At 30.3% G+C, this 18,543-nt stretch overlaps 1 protein-coding gene across 2 annotated transcripts; it reads left to right on the forward strand.

The window, feature by feature from the left end:
- Positions 1–2,948: 2,948 nt before the first annotated feature.
- Positions 2,949–14,177, forward strand: LOC113371100 (chloride channel protein 2-like; the record flags this gene model as incomplete). Of its 2 annotated transcripts, none has more annotated exon segments than XM_026611748.1 (14): positions 2,949–3,231; positions 4,671–4,799; positions 4,996–5,129; positions 8,180–8,336; positions 8,421–8,631; positions 8,991–9,092; positions 9,614–9,848; positions 10,008–10,185; positions 11,929–12,159; positions 12,415–12,673; positions 12,794–13,054; positions 13,163–13,295; positions 13,447–13,674; positions 13,881–14,177. In XM_026611748.1, coding segments are annotated over 14 exon segments (2,799 nt in total), but the record flags the coding sequence as incomplete, so codon positions are not given.
- Positions 14,178–18,543: the final 4,366 nt, after the last annotated feature.

Below are 18,543 nucleotides of genomic sequence, written 5' to 3' on the forward strand. Positions count from 1 at the left end.
AAAGAGCATACATCTAAATTATATTACAACCCGCATTCGAATTTAACTTTCAAAAAGTATTTTATTGATATTAACTGTAAATTAGATTCATTTCTCTGGTCTTTAATAAAATTTCCATTAGCTTCACACCATATTTCTGTCATGTTGGTGCGTAATTGAAGTATAATTGTACTCTATCTAAACGTTTAGATCGATTTTTATTACTTTATTATATGATTATTACAAACAAGATTTATTCATATTTAATTATATATATATATATATATATATTAGGGTGGTCCCTAATAAGGGCATTTTCGAATTTTCTTGCTCCCAAGGGCTCAAATGGTTCCAAATTGATAAAAAACAATTCTCTGAAAGTTTTAGCTCTTATTATTGTCTTTCAGATAGAGCGCAATTCAATCAAAGGTTTGTATGGAAATAGCATGAAAAAATGTTCAAACATTTTGCAGAGCGTCGAATTTTCAATAAAAAATGACACGAATTTTCACTTTTAATTCATATGTCGCTAAGTTATACGTAAAAAATTTTTTTTCAATTTTCAAAAAATTTTCCATGCTATTCCCATACGAAGTTTGATTGAATTGCGCACTATCTACAAGTTAATATTAAGAGCTAAAACTTTCAGAGAATTGTTTTATATCAATTTGGAACCATTCGAGCTCTTCGGAGCAAGGAAATTCGAAAATCTCCATATTAAGGACCACCCTAATATATATATATATATATATATATATATATATATATATATATATATATTAGGGTGGTCCTTAAAATGGTCATTTTCGAATTTCCTTGCTCCCAGGGGCTCAAATGGTTCCAAATTGATAAAAAACAATTTTCTGAAAGTTTTAGCTCTTAATATTAACGTTTAGATAGAGCGCAATTCAATCAAACTTCGTATGGAAAGAGCATGGAAAAATTTTTGAAAATTTAAAAAAAATGTTTTAGGTATTTTTTTTTTTTTTAATTATTTTTTTTTTTTTAGGTATAACTTAGCGGCAAATGAATAAGTTTTATTCATTCATTTGTTCGCTAAATTACATCTAAGAAACATTTTTAAAATTTTTGAAAATTTTTCCATGCTATTTCCATACAAAACTTTGATTGAATTGCGCTTTATCTAAACGTTAATTATAAGAGCTAAAACTTTCAGAGAATTGTTTTTTATCTATTTGGAACCATTTGAGCCCCTGGGAGCAAGAAAATTCGAAAATGACCATTATAAGGACCACCCTAATATATAATATATATATATATATATATGTGTGTGTGTGTGTGTGTGTGTGTGTATTTATGTATGTGCGAGTGTTTCAGTGCAATAGTAATTAGGTTCTTTCTAAATGTTTAGATCGATTTGTATAAGTTTTTTGGGTGATATTAAGTTCCTAATAGTTTTGATTAAAATATTTTTAATAAATGTTTATAAAAAGTCAACTAGAATAAAATTCGCAAAAAATTAATGGTGATTATTTCTGAAACCGCGTTGTTTCAGGACGGTGTTTTTCAATCGTATACTTATTATTAATTGAATTTAATTATAGATTTTGCCTTAGTATTTATTATTGCATATGTGTTGAACGTGATTACAATCGAATATTTTTAATAATAATTAATTGTTATTAATAATTTTTGTTAATAATTATTGTTAATTAATAATTATTGTTAGTATTTTTAATATGAAGTACGTATTTGTACTACAATATAGTAAATTTAAATTTTAAAGCATATTAACTAATAATTGTTTTCAAATAAGGTGCAAATACAGAACAATTATGTTTAAAATACTATGTTAATGTTATAGATATAATCTCTGTTTTTTAAGATAATTTTGGTTTATGGTCTATTGGTTTATGGTACCATAATATGCGTACTTGGATATTTATGTATCTAAAGATATAGTTATGATAAAATTAGAAAAAATAATTTCCTTTTATAGTCGTTATAATATTTTTAGAACTTTTGCAAGAGTAATTTTCATACTATATTTACCAACTTTCAAACGTAACATAAAATATAAATAATGGTTTTACCAAATATAGCAAAGTGTTGATTTTCTCTCTTTTTCACAATATTGCAAATTAAGAGATAAATGAAACATATTTAAATTTTTTTTGATTAATATAATTATACTTTCTACGTAGAACTCTATCTAAGCAACATCAAACTGATCCTTTACGTTTGTTAGTATTCTCTGAACTATTTCTAATATCGGTACTCTCTGAATAATTGGCAAAGGCGCGATAAATTTCAAACAATCATAGTCTAACAATTCAACTTCATAGCCATGGGTGTCTATTACGTACATTTTGATAACCATCCTGTTAAATTCCGAATTTGCAGATATTCTTTAGCGGTTAGAGCTATGGGCTTCAGTCCTAAGATCTCAGATTTAATACCTGCTTTGGATAAAAAATTCTAGTAATAAGTTCGTCCAAAGAGTTATAGGATAATCGTTAGGTTGCTCTCTAGAAAGCCACGTCATTAAATAGACATCATAACAGCTTATAGGATCCTTTGAAATCTGATTGCTGTTTGTAATGTATAAAAAAGAAAAAATGTGGATAATCTTGGATGTATAGCTTCTATGTGTTATCATGTAACTTGCCATTAAAATTGCTTCGAACAGCAAATGTAGTTTAGTGCTTCATAATTGAAGGTATTATTATAGGCAACAAGAATTTTCCCCGATAATATTTCTTATTACTATAATTTACTAAATAATGTTTGACGTAGCGCTAAGAACATAGCCAAATGTTACTGAAACAAAATACCCAGTATTCTTAGTAAATAGATGTTGTAGTACCTACTGAATACCGTGTGTGAAATTCGCAAATTCTATAAGATTTAATTTGAATATGTATTTCTATATTTTATTGCCGTGTCATGTTACATTGAATTAAGTGTATCCGTAAAATACCTAGCTTAATATACTATCTTAATTTTAGATGTATGGCAGATATACAAAAGATCTTGGAGAATATGCAAAAGAAGAAGCACGCAAATTGAGGTTATTAGAACGACGAAGGAAAAAAGATGACAAGGATCGAAATAAAGAATTATTAGGAGACAGGAGTCCATGTATGTCCAGAACTTTAGATGTGCTCGGTTTCATATGGAGACACACGTGTGCAAGACTTGGAGAAGATTGGGTGTTTCTCGCCTTGCTGGGAGTTATCATGGCTCTACTATCATTCGCTATGGATCGGGGAATTTCTATGTGCAACAATGGTAATAAAGTAGAAAAATCTATGCAAAAACTAAATATGAGAGTATTTTTGCTCTTATACGATAACTATACAAATATGACTCTGGGGTAAATTTCATCATGAATTAATGCACGATTTTTATGGAATCGACTGAATTTATTTTTACTTTTTTTGGGGTTACATATCGACCAAAAAGTAATAATGATGTATATCCTATCACTAAATATTAATGTACACCCATGCTGTAATAGATTCCTAGATCGGTGCTAATCATTGATATTATAAATTTCCAAAGCACAGTTCAATCTGTCACACTTATGATTGATAAATACATATTTCAATCATAAAATAATTAAACTAAACCAAACAAAATATAAATAAATTATAAGATTTTAATTCTCAAGCAGAAGAATTACTTGAACGGTGATTTTGTCTATATTTTTTGCAGTTTGATCCCCAATTTTGACTTCAGATTCGTGTCGAGTGACCCAATACAGACTTTGTTTTATTTTGTAGACCTGTATAATTGAATTATACAAACAACTATTTAAATCTCTCGTTATAAAAACTATAAATTATGCTGCGGGTACTTTAGATACTAGAAATGCTATTTAAACTTAATCAAATCAAAATCAAAACAAAGGTTAATGTACTTGCTTATAAGGTCAATAAACTAATAATATAAAAAAAAAATCTATATCGATTTGAAATAAATTTGGATAAATCAAAATCGAAATGCGTTTGCAATTTATTTGTTGTCATTGGTACTGAAAAGATAGACCATAGAACCCTTTGATTTAATTTCTTTGGAATTCAAGTAAATTTGATGTTTTATTTATTTATTAGTTGAAAAAAATAGTTACTTTTGAATGTACTGAAGTATCCAATAATATTGAATAGTTACCACCCTAAATAAATGATTTTAAGTATTATAGTTTATTTTTTATTTTTCTAAGGATTTGTTTCACTATATCGGCCAAGTGATGACAATACGACGGTCATAGGTTCACATTTCATATAATTGGAGCGCAAAAAATGATGTCTTTATAAAAGTTTAACTGGAAATGATGTTTTTATATAAGTAATTAATTGTAAATGAGCACCATGCACAAATTTAACACATTAATAAAATGTATAATAAATTGAGAAAGACACCAATTTTAAGTAATTTATCAATACTATATATACAATATATTTAAAAAGCATATCCTATCTATCCAAAATATTATTTTGAAAATTTTACAAACGCAAGGACTGAAATACTATTAATTGTACAATTTTTATACAAGATTGGATGTTATACTATTGACTCTTATATAACTGTCTAACTGATTACTATGCTTCTATTTTTCTAATGTAAATAAATAAAAAACATTTCAAATAAAGTGCAGCGTAAACAAACAAATCGTGCATATTTTCCTACGTTTTATGTGTGAAATTTCATATGGTTTTAATTTACAGCCCGGATTTGGCTATACAGAGACTTAAGTTCCCATCCTGTTATGCAGTACATGGCTTGGGTTTCTTTACCCGTATGCCTCATATTATTCTCAGCCGGTTTTGTTCATCTTGTCGCACCACAAAGTATAGGTAAGATATATTTTATTTATTTATGATGCTTTGTTGATGATTTTGGTTATAAGATAAATTGTGAGAAAAATTGGTTGACCTTCATAAATTTGAGGGGACAAATCTAACAAATCTTGCTTCAGAGTTACTGAAGTACTTAGTTTTTACTAAATTTAGTTCAATGTAGCATAACTGATTGATTTGTAATTTTAAATAGGTTCCGGCATTCCTGAGATGAAAACGATTTTGAGAGGTGTTACATTGAAAGAGTATCTAACATTTCGAACATTAATAGCTAAGGTGGTAGGACTGACGGCCACACTAGGTAGTGGTATGCCTTTGGGAAAAGAAGTAAGTATAAAATTAGTAGTAAGATATAAGCGTATATACGATTAATTTAAAAAACACTTGAATGGGTCAAATTTGATGAGCATTGGGACACATCGCGATTTTGATCCTATGTGTCCTTCTAAGAAACATTACCGGAAAACCATAGCCTTGAAGTAAATATTGTGCTAACGAAGGTTACTAAGAAATGTAAAACAAAATTTGTTCTTACTATTAAAGGATCTATAAAATATGTGATAATTTGATGTGCATATGTCTAATTATCATTTATGTGCGCCAAATAAATTGTACTTTTTTTATTAGATGTCCGAAATTGCTAGTCCTACCTTTATTTTTTCGCCTGTTTTTTATTTCATCAATACAAATAAAATGTTTTTTGAATCATTCAAATCGGACGCTCCGTTCTCTCAAAAATTGAATTACCATATTTGGAACTTTTTCCAAAAACTAATTAGCACGTCTCCTTATCAATACAAATCGATTGTTTTTTGAATTATTTGAATCGGTTGATCCGCGTACCCGAAATCGTCGACGAATATTTATATCAGCACAGACACACACATACATCAATTTTTTCTAATTGTAAAGTATGCCAAAACCCTACGGGAAGTTAATAAATATTAAATAATTTAATTTCGAAAGTGCTATAATCAGTTCCGGAACGCGCCGGAACGTCGTTCCGGCAAATCATTTTTGGGAAGGAACGCGTTCCGTCAAGAACTGCAAAAAAATGTAATATTTTAATAATTGGATGAATTTTTTGCCATCTAAGGCAAAAATATAAGCCGTTCGATCGCTTGTAAATTTTTACAATCCAACATTTATTGGCAATTTTTTTTAATCATTGCTTTATTGACATTTATTTATTGGTAAATTAGTTGACAATTTATAGCAAAAGGGTTACCCTGATATTTCAATAGACTTATTATCTAAATTTTGGCCTACAATTTGAGATTATTATGCATATTCATAGAAACTTTGATCTTTTAAAAATCTGATGAAGGTGCTGTAGAATTGATGATCACTCAATTATTGATTAACTTGGTAGTAGATTAAAAAATTGTACTCCTAGACTAGTAATTCCCAACATGGGGCACACGCCCCACAGAAAAATCCATTTTCAAATTCAAAGGGGGGAGGCAAATTAAAAAATTACACGACTTTAACCCACTTGCCTTGGGTGATTTGAATGTAATTTGTAAATACTGTTACAAATTCGTTAAATATATTGATCATTGTTTAGTTTAAGTGAGCACAGGATGCATGTGCAAATCATATAATTTTTCCATATATATTTCCATAGCTTAGGTAAATAAGCATCCCTTTTTAAGTCTAATGCAAACTTTCTCAATATTACGAATTATAGAAAAATTCCAAATTCTGTATGCATTAGTCTGTATATTTATAAATTGCCATCCCTTCCAGACAGCGGTATAATAAATTTTATATTATATTTTTAAATTTAGAATTTTTAGAATTCAGTAATTTGCGAGACTAAGAACATCTTAAGAAAATCAGCTCGCACAAGTTACTCAAACATTTAATAAAATTTATAGTTCTATGTCTATTGTCGCACAGTGCACACAATCGTTTAAAAATAATAATTAATTTTCTATGAAGTGATAACGGCAAAGGCAGCAGTAAGGTGTAATCGATGCCTTAACGAATATTTTGGATATTTTAGATATTTAATACCGAGATAAAAATTCTTATATAAAAAATAATATTTATAAATTAAATCTTATATTCATTCGCATTTCTTATACGCTAACACCTACATCATAGGTTCCTATTCGTGTATTTTTATAGCCTTACGTGTGCCTATACGTTGCATTCTATACTACACGCCTTACATCTATATCATACGCTATATTTCATCATATACTCTCACCCTGCATTGTATACCGAATACACCTAACTTATATCTACTATATATCCTATTACCTATAATTTTCCTTACACGCTACATTAACCCTACCGAGAATCGAACCCGGGTCCGCCGCGTGGAACGCGACAACGTTAACCACTAAACCACCGTAACGCTACAATCAACCGTCTTTTTTCGCGTGTCGTCGCGCCACCTTAGTATTAATTACCTAATTAATTAGAAAATGACCCGCGAAAACAACAGTGCGTCCCATATTATATTATTAATAGAGGTACTCGATAGGGTAGTGGTTAAGGTGCGCGACCGCCGCGCGGATGTCCCGGTTCAATTCCCGGTATAGACAATAGATAGGTAGAGATAATACATAGGGCGTAAGGTAAACCTATATAATATAGGTAAATATATAAATTAGACAGTAATATTTATAAGAAGTAAAAAATATGTAGGTATATAATAAATTAATGACGGTGTAGGTATCTCACGGTATGATTGATAATAGATATCTATCATCATATCTACCTATGATATTCATCATATCTACCTATGATATACAATAATATAGTATAGTAAGATAGGTTATCTATCGTATTATTAGGTTAAGTAATTATTAAGTCTTATAAAGTATTGTAATAAATCTTGAGTACTTTTATATCATAATAAATACCTGTAAGTATTAATGAATACAAATAACACCACAATAAATATAATTAATGTTATTAAAGAATATAAATTATGTACTCAATGATTCCCTCATACTTGTACAATTTAATTTATAGACTAGCTGTATGTAATAGAGTAAAATTATATAAGGAGTCAATATATTAGATTTGTGAGTTCTTATCGAAATATATCAAATTGTTTGAACCGGTTTATGAGCCGGATTTTAAATTTTAGCGTTCCGGCAAAAAAAATATTAGCACAGCACCACTGGCTATAATCTACATATTATATTTATATTAAATATTACTATGATATTTAATTTATAGAAACTTTAAAAAAAACTTCAATCAATTCAAAAACTTTACAATTACCTGAAATTTTTCCAATTTTTCAAGATAATTATACAAATAATTTTTATAATAAAATTATGACAGAGTTATCAAATAATTCCCAAACTAATTATTTTACTAAATAAATTAATATATATAACCGAACTTTTAACTAGGGTCCATTTGTACATATAGCAAGCATAGTGGCGCAGTTGTTGAGCAAACTGGTCACTTCCTTCCAAGGAATCTACGAAAATGAATCGCGAAACTCCGAGATGTTGGCAGCAGCTTGCGCTGTGGGTGTCGCAGCGTGCTTTGCAGCACCAATTGGAGGTATAAAATAGTATTTGATAGATAAATGATCATCACCTCTTAATGCATTAATATATATTATATTCGTTACATATTTATCTTTAGGTGTACTTATGAGCATCGAAGTAACAACAGTTTACTTTGCTGTGCGTAACTATTGGCGTGGTTTCTTTGCTGCTGTTTGCGGAGCAACTGTATTTCGATTACTTGCAGTCTGGTTCCAGAAAGTTGACACAGTAACAGCAGTTTTTCGTACCAACTTTACGATGGATTACCCATTTGATCCTCAGGAGCTCTTCGTATTTGCTCTTATCGGGTAATTATCATATGTATTGCAGTTCATCTAAATCACCAATCTAAGAGGTAGTTGAGATGCCCACTTAATTGAATATAATTTAAATAACTTAAATTAATTAATTAGTCAACAAAAGTAGTAAAAACTTCAATTTAAATGTCGCATTTTTTTAAATTTAATATTATTTTATTCTTTGTTGAATATAACACTTGAAAATATCATATAAATTTTTATTAAAAATTTTGCTGGTTCAAAATACTTGAAAGCAAAGTTTTTGAAATAGCGGGTTATAGGTATATTTATACAAGTTTGAGTTTGCACGAGTATTTCCACATTGACTATTATATTTTAAATTTAATAAATACATTTTTTATTTACAGAGCAGTTTCCGGATTAGGAGGCGCCTTTTATGTATGGTTGCATAGACAGTATGTTTTATTTATGCGTTCAAACAAAGAGCTAAACAAGTTTCTTCAAAAAAAGTAAGTCACTTCTTGTCAATGAATATCACAATCAGTTTGAGTGATTATATTAATTGTAATAATTTTTAATTTGTTCAATTGATTTCGCAATCATTAATTATTATTCCTGAATGATAAATTAAAAAATTAAATCGGCATGTGATAATTATTAGCAATTTTCATGCATTTTCGACTACTAAAACTTGTTTAACTTATGTATTCTGCTCAGTGTCTCATATATTGAGGAAATTCTATTAACAGTTTAAACTATATGTAACTATACGCTAGGTTACATGTTAGGCCACACATTGCCTAATTTAATTGAAAATCGCTTTATGAGTTTAAGTTTGCATTCTGCTCACAATACATCATTATACAATTAGTTCAATCACAAATTCATCTGAATAAGCCTGGCGTCCACCCTTAAATCAATTTTAACGTTATATTTTCGATTTACATGATTTATTATATTTGTTATTTATATAATTTTTATTTAAAATATTTTATATGAAAGTTTTATCGGAACTTCACTTGAATTTCAGCCGTTTTCTTTACCCCGGTATTGTTTCGCTGCTGGTTGCATCAGTGTCTTTTCCTCTCGGATTTGGGCAGTTTATGGCAGGCGACTTAAATACCCATGATCAGGTTGCTGGATTATTTACAAATTTTACATGGACAAAGGGCAACCTTAGCGTGCAAGAAGCAGAAGTTGTTAAGCATTGGATAACACCATATTCAGATGTATTCATTAGTCTGTCTGGATTCTTATTATTTACGGTACAGTAAGTTAATGCTTCAATAGTTGGGTTTTGAATATGGTTAAATATCATATCTCTTTCCACTTTCTTCTTATAATATATGATAATAAAAATAAATAATACATAAAATTAATACTCAGATTATTATGTAGATAATTATTTTTTTATTATATTGCAGTTCATATTTTCAATAATTTCAAGTACCATACCGGTACCGAGTGGAAGCTTTATTCCAGTTTTCAAAATTGGTGCAGCTTTTGGACGCATGGTAGGCGAATTAATGCACTTATGGTTCCCGACCGGAATTCGATACGGCGGCCAACAGGCACTCATAATACCTGGTATGATTCATCCCGGTACGATATCATCTTCATTATTCATTCTTCATACTAACATAGCTATATGATATTGTAACACAATATAAATCAAACATTATTTATAAAGAAATATTAGCCTTTTCATACACCTTTTCATAAATAAAATATATTTCGTCTCGCAGAAAACATACTAGTCATTGTCATCTTTTGACTAACTGGATGTATAATATGTTTCATTTGAGAATACTTCTTGACAGACAAAACAAATTCGAAATATGATATATCTTGATAAAAAATCAAGGAATGTTATTATATTAATTGAATGAATTAAGTGGCATCTTCAATTTCAAATGTATTATATTTACAAGATTAACTTAGAGTTCGTTTAATAGAATTCATTTATTTATTGTTATGATTTATTTATGCAAAATTTGCTCATAATAATTGTATTAAACTATTTCGAGTCAGTATAGCAGGAGTCATTTTTATTTTTTCTCTATATTTTCAATTATGATTTGTAGTAAATGTACAATTTGATTTTTAGTGTTTTATTAAAAAAAATAGTTTCAATATATCAAATTTGCTTAAAAAATCTCATATTACTGAAAGGTAAAATAAATTTCGAGAAAAAACAAGGCTTCTTTAGTTCAGAAAAATTAAATCTTTAATTAAACATTATGATATCGTGCCTTAAGGCCAATTGCTCGAACTTCCCGTACTATAATGAATTATTCGTGGAATATTAAATGCTTTGAAATAGATTATTAAAAACACTATAACTTAATCTTTACAAAAATAAACAAAATCTAATCAATCGAATTTAAAATTAAGGACTTTGTCTAATAGCTATAAGAATTATATAAACTGAATAGCAAAGTTAAAATTAATTATTTGCAGTATATAAGTGAGCTTTAGAACTCGAATTCGAATTATTTTCTATTTGGAATTTTGAAAATTAAAAAACATAATAATGAATAAATAAAATCTTTCCAAAACCAATCGTTTCGTCAACGCAAGCAAAGTTTTTTGAATCGTGCAAATGGGATACTTAGTTCTCTCAAAAACTGCCCTTTTTTGCTCATTTAACTCGGTATCTTCAAAACAGCTGGACCTGCCTTTGCCAAAAATTTATAATCACTTCTCCCCATCATTCTTCCTTTGGATCATTCAAAGCGGATGCTCCGTTCTCTCAAAAACTCGATTTCTATTTTCTGCACTCTTTGCCAAAAATTAATTAGCACATCTCCCTATCAATAGGAATGTTTTTAAATCATTCAAATCGCTTAATTCGTGCGCCCGAAAACGTGGACGAAAAATTGTATCCATACATACATACACACACACACTCACATCCATTTTTTCTAATGTGTGCCAAAATGTTAAAAAATCTTCAAAACGTAAAAAAATGCAAAAATTTTCAATTTTGATTTTTGGACGATAACTTACCTTACAAGAAGTTGAAAAATTATGCCATGCCATTTGAAAGTTAAGAGCTTGTCAGTATAATTTATAGCTTTGGTCAAACTGTGACCACTTTTCGACACACATCAAAGAAAAGATACTAGTTGCCTTGGCAAGTTCCATCCATTAGAAGTTCGCGCATTTAAGCAGGATTGCAAATTGATATTATTATAGACGATGCATTAATAGTTTGTCTATCAAGAAATGGATATAATGCGTGAGCGAGAAATAAATGCGTGTCAATTAATTCATCAACATTAATTATAATATAATGTCAGTTTATTACATGAGCACATTAAAAAACATTTTGCTATTTCATAGGTGGTTACGCAACCGTTGGTGCTGCTGCCTTTTCTGGCGCAGTTACTCATACAATATCCGTAAGTGTAATAACCTTTGAGATGACTGGACAAATAACTCATATTATACCTATGATGATAGCTGTATTAGTATCAAATGCTGTTGCTGCCTTGCTACAGCCTTCAATATACGATAGCATTATACTTATTAAACGATTGCCTTATTTACCTGATTTGTTGCCATCTAGTTCCGGTAAGTTATATGACATATTTATAACGCCATGCAAACTTCAGTTTAGATTAATAGAATAATATAAAAATATTATTAATAATTTAAATATATAAATTGGACAAAACGATTTTAGCACAAAAGATATGTTTGATTTTAAATATCGAACGACTATTTTTCTAGATCATCATTCAGATAAATTTTATTTTCTGAAGTGTTGTCACCGACAATATTCACTTTAAATTTGAATTATCAGTGAATATTTTCTTTTCCTTTCAGGCATGTATAATATCTGCGTTGAGGATTTCATGGTCAGAGATGTAAAGTATATCTGGCATGGAATCTCCTACCTAACTTTGAAAGATACCTTAAAACAGAATCGTCATCTTAGAAGCTTTCCTCTAGTTGACAATCCTGAAAGCATGATACTTCTTGGATCGGTGCAACGATTAGAATTAATTAAGTTAATAGATAAGCAAATAGGACGCGATAAAAGACTGCAAGTTGCCGCCAAATGGCAAAAAGAAGCACAAGAAAGGTACTATACACACTAAACTGAACATTTATTTGACATACTGTAAACTCAAATTGTACCAACTCTGATGTATACGCAGAAGTCATAATATTTTTTCATAATACAAAAAAAAATATATTTTAGGGCCCGTGAAGAATTAGAACGCCAACATCGTATGAGGCGTTCGTCGCGATTCGAAGTGTTACCCGCACCAGATATACTTACATTGCGGCGGATAGCAAATAGCGAATTACCAATTTCAGTTTTAAGTAGCGGTGGAGTTCAACATCCACGAAAATCTATTCTAAAGAAAACAAATTCTTTCACATTGAAAGGATTTTCACCACTTATGAGTGTTAGTCCATCTTCCACACCTTACACTACAATCACCGGCGCGGAGAGCAGGTAATAGATATATGCTGTTTCGACAAACGTTGTTTAGCTATATGAATTTTTTCTAGAGAATTTCCAGAATGTTTATTGTGCTTATTTTTATATGCATATGCTTTTTAGAGTTCGACTGGCATTTGATGCAATATTTCGCAAATCTGCGACTTTGCAGGATGTGGCACCTCCTGGGACTCCGGGAGCAGACGATGCTCCTCCTGTTGCGCATTCGAGCTCCGTGTCGAAAAAAGTTCAGCTGGTATGTATACTATGCGAAAAACTAACCACACATTGATATTTTCGCACCAATTAGCTCAAAAAGACTAATTACTATCTTTTCCCGCTTTCCCATTCTATTTTTAAAATCACAAAAATTACAAATAAATATAATTTGCTTTATTCGTTTGCAGCCACGAGAACGTGTTTGCGACATGTCACCTGAAGACCAAAAGCAGTGGGAACAAGAGGAAATGTCTAAATCTGTGGATTTTGATGCATGTCATGTTGACCCAGCTCCTTTTCAACTTGTAGAACGCACGTCTCTATTGAAAGTACATTCGCTATTCAGCATGGTAGGAGTAAATCATGCTTATGTGACAACCATCGGAAAATTGATCGGCGTAGTTGCACTCAAAGAGGTAATATACTGCCAAATAATTTTCAATTTTTTAAACTTATGTTTTGAATTTTTTTTATCACCAACCAAAGTTATGGCCAGTGTGCGTTCAAATTCAATTCAATACATGACTTTAAGAATTCAATACCTATGCTGTGCCCACCCTTGTGCAGCATGCTGCGATATCATTAATTATAATATCTCTAATTATTTCGTTATTTATTTTAGTTGCGTAAAGCTATTGAAGATGCCAACAGTGGTAACCTACCTTCTTCCCAAGCACCAAGTGTACCAGCAAAATCGACTGATTGTGAGGCTTTAAAAAGTGCTGATACACCGCTCTTGGTCAATTCACATAGTCAAGACCACCATAATCAAAACACCGTAACCAGTATGGATTCAGCACTTTCTTCCTGCGAAAATTGTTCCGACATCGAAATGGATGCGTACAATGTGGGAGTGTTCAATAAAAGCTCACGTGTTTAATAATATAGGTGTAATAATAAATAGAGTGATATTTTTTAATAAGAGACAATTAATAAATGTATAATTAGGATTAATAAAGTTTTTATTGTTGATATATAATTTTTTACCGAGAAACAGTAGAATTAATATTACTTATGTAAGTTATCAAAATTAAAAAAATCGAATATGAAAATAATTTAATATTTTTACACTTCAAGATGTTTTTGATTACTTTGGCACACAGTATATAAATTAAGTGTGCAAGATGTTGTTCTTGGAAAATGGATAAACCGAATCCGATGGGGTAATGTGTTTTTTGGTACTGAAAAGGCGGTCAGATACAACCGTTTTTAAGACTCGGTGGAACTAATTTAAAACGTTAAAAAGGCAGTACCAGATATAATTAAAACTGTCATTTTTTTAGTTCCTATATTCCTACTATAAACGCCAATTGATTATAGATAAAGTATTTTCAAACGTTAAACGAGAATATTTAATAATTTGATCATATTGCTATCTATATTTTGAAAACAGATATCACTGGTGCTCGACTTCAGGCTATACAAAGCGGATATCGACCTAAATCTTTGGAACAAAAGCCCATAGCTATATCCACTAAGCCACAGAAAAGCTTAAACTTCTTAATGTGACGGAAAAATGTAGACACGACAAAATATATTTTTATTGGCATATATTTTGTTAAATCGAAATCCTTTTTATCAAGTAAATTTTAAATTTTGAAATTTTTATTAGAACACACACTATGCATTGTGATTATTTTTGTAACAATAAATTACAACAAGTAATTGGTTTTTAGCCTTAAAGCATGTTACACGACTTTTGAGATATGTGCAAACTATAAATATAAGCTTACATTAGTCAATAAGAATTGGAATTTAGCTATTTAGATAAAATTTATAACTGTTTTATCGAAACTAAAGTTTTTGCTCTCACTAGAACTAATCAATGCGATTTCCTATTGATATCAAACAGACTTATGATATCTGTAAACATATTATTTATAGTGCACAAACCCGCATTAATTTCAACTAGTGGGGCGCATGGCATCGTGCCTTAAGGCAAATTGCTGGAACTTCCCGTACCAAATATTATTATTTTTTTAAAAACGATTAATATTTTTGAAAAAATTTTACTTCGAAAAAATTAGATTTTTGAGAAACTAGGACTTTGACAAAAAATCACTTTTAAATTTAAAAATGTTTTTTTAATTTTGACATATTTTGGAAATTCTGAACTTTTTTTCAAAGCAATCGTACTGCTTTAACTGCATAGAGACAAATTGTAAAAGCGCGTAAGCGCCGCGTCTCCGTCTAACGGATAAACATTGGTACGGAACCCAAAGGAATGCAAACAAAATTTATACTTATTATTAAAATCTTTATAAAATATCTGATAATTTGATGTGCATATGCCTAATGATCATTTTTGACCGCCAAATGGCATTTTTTTTACTTTTTTCATTAGATCTCCGAAACGGCTAGACCTGCCTTTATGACAACTTGATCAGTTCTTCACCTTGTCAATACAAGTAAAATGATTTTTTAATTATTAAAATCGGACGCTCCGTTCACTCAAAAACTGAGTTACCGTTTTTGGCGTTTTTTGCCCCGTATCTTCGGAACGGCTAGACCTGCCTTCGCCAAAACCTAATCAGCACGTCTCCTTATCAATATGAATCGAATGTTTTTGAATTATTTAAATCGGTTGATCGGTGTTCCCGAAATCGTCGACGAAAATTTGTTTTCCGCACACACACACACGCCCACACACATACACACACACACATACATCCATTTTTTCTAAGGTATGCCAAAATGTTCAGAAACCTTTGAAACGTAAAGATTTATAAAAACTTTTATTTTCGATTTTTTGCAATTACTATAACTTGCCCTACGGGAAGTTAAATATATGGTAGGGGTCCAATTTGACTTTGTGCAATAATATCCACTAATAACATAAATTGATTTTGATATTAATTTTATTAATACCTACGCTTATTTAATATGATATAAAACTTATAATATAAGACTAAACTTGGGATATGATAATCTTACTATTATCATACTATTATATTATACTATACTATTATATATCATAGATAATTTAACTATTATACCGTGAGATACCTATGCCATCAATTTCTCTATCCATACAAATAATCTATTACAGCTAGATTATTATTTGCTAATTAACTTATTATACATATATATATATATATATGTGTGTGTGTGTGTGTTTATATATATGTATATATATACCTATCAGACACCCTACATACCTATTTAATATTAATGTGTTATATTTCTACCTTACGCCCTATGTATTATCTCTAGCTATCTATTGCCTATACCGGGGATTGAACCCGGTTCCTCTGCGTGACAGTCACGCATCTTAACCACTACTCTATCGGGTCCCACCACTGAAAATATATTATGGAACACACTGTTGTTTCTTTGGTTCATTTTCTAATTAATTAAGCATTTTCTAATTGAGTAACTAATACTAAGGTGACGCGATAACACACGAAAAAAGACGGTTGATTGTAGCGTTAGGGTGGTCGAGTGGTTAAGGTCGTAGCCTGTCACGCGGCGGACCGGGGTTCGATTCCCGGTAAGGGTGAAAATAGTATGTAAGCGAAATTGTAGGCGTAAGATAATAAGTGTTAGGCGGTTTAGATATAAGTGTAAGGATTGAGCGTATACGGGTGGTGGTAAAGGAACGTACGATATAGTAGTTATAAGGCGTATAACCACGTAAAATGTAATGCTTAGGTATGGTTTAGATATAGGTGATACACGTACGCGAAAAGAAATTTATGATATTAGGGGTTATCGTGTAAGAATTGCGAATGTTATATAGATTTAATTTATAAATATTCTTTCTTCTATACAAATATTTAGTTTGCTGGTTAGTTTTTTGACAAAGGCAGGGCAAAAGTGCAAGAAATGTCGATTTAGTTTTTGAGTCAACGGAGCATCTGGTTTAAATGATTCAAAAACCATTTTACATTTATTTACTGAGGGAAGAAGTGATTAAATTTTTGGGCAGGTCCAATAAAAAAAGTAAAATATTCTCTGTTAAAAATATTAAATATCGGTACAAAAAGTTCTAGCAATTTGCCTTAAGGCACGCCATGCACCTCTATTAGTTTAGTCTTTTATTATAAGAACAAAAAGTTCAAAACCATCGGAATTGAAAGGTGAAAGTTTTTTAGGTAAATTTGATTATCAATCAACTTTATTTATACTAGAATAATTATTAACTAGTGGGGTGGGTGGCATCGTGCCTTAAGGCAAATTGCTGGAATTTCCCGTACCGTAACGAAATGTTCGAGGAATACTGAATGTTTTCAAATAGATTATTGTAAATATTGTAACATTGTCTAATATTTATAAGAATTATATAAACTGAATTGCAAAGTTGAAATTATTTGTAAAGTATATTAGAACTATAGTCAGAATTAAAATTAAATCTGAATTATTTTCGATATACAAAAAATTAAAAAAAAAGTTGAAACAAATTTTTTTTTTCCAGAATCAATTATTTTGTTAAGACAAGCAGAAAGTTATTTGAATCAATTAAATCGGACGCTTAGTTCTCTCAAAAACTGCCATTTTTTGTACATTTAGCTTCGTATCTTCGAAATGGAATGCTATGCGAAAAACTAATAACCACTTCTTCCAATCATTACTAATTGAATGTTTTTTAGATCATTCAAATCGGATGCTCCGTTCTCTCAAAAATTTTCTATTTTCTGCACTCTTTGCTCTCTATCTCCGTAACTGCTGGACCTGCCTTTGCCAAAACCCAATCAGCACATATCCTTATCGATAGGAATCGAATGTTTTTTGAACCATTCAAATCGGTTGATCCGTACGCCCGAAAACGTGGACGAAAAATTGTATCCATACATACATACACAGACACACACACACACACATCCGTTTTTTCTGAGGTATGCCAAAATGTTCAGAAACCTTCAAAACGTCGAGAAATGTAAAAATCAATTCCGATTTTCGGCCCATTACAATAACTTACCTTACGGGAAGTTAATAATAATTCGAAATTTAATGGTATATATCTAAATAACTTTTTGTAGGCGTGCAATATTTTGGGTTGTTTTTGTTCAGATCTTTGTTCAGATCATTCATTCTATCGCTTTTACAAAGTTTCGTTAAAATCGGCTTTTATATTTGTGAAATCTGTACATCTATTATTGAGAAAAGTTTCCGAAAGTTTTGGATCACAATGCATTGTATAGTTCTTCTGACAAGTTCAGCCCTCATACGAACGTCTGACAAGTTCAGCCCTCATAACACACCGTTACCAAGGGTAACGGTTTGTTTACATTCAGTGAAATTGAATATAAAACTAATAATTTGAATGTACTGTGAATGTAGAACGT

Source organism: Ctenocephalides felis, unplaced genomic scaffold (genome assembly GCF_003426905.1).
Source record: "Ctenocephalides felis isolate EL2017-DRISC unplaced genomic scaffold, ASM342690v1 CF-g0.4_SCAFFOLD_00845, whole genome shotgun sequence".
NCBI classification, from domain to species: Eukaryota; Metazoa; Arthropoda; class Insecta; order Siphonaptera; family Pulicidae; genus Ctenocephalides; species Ctenocephalides felis.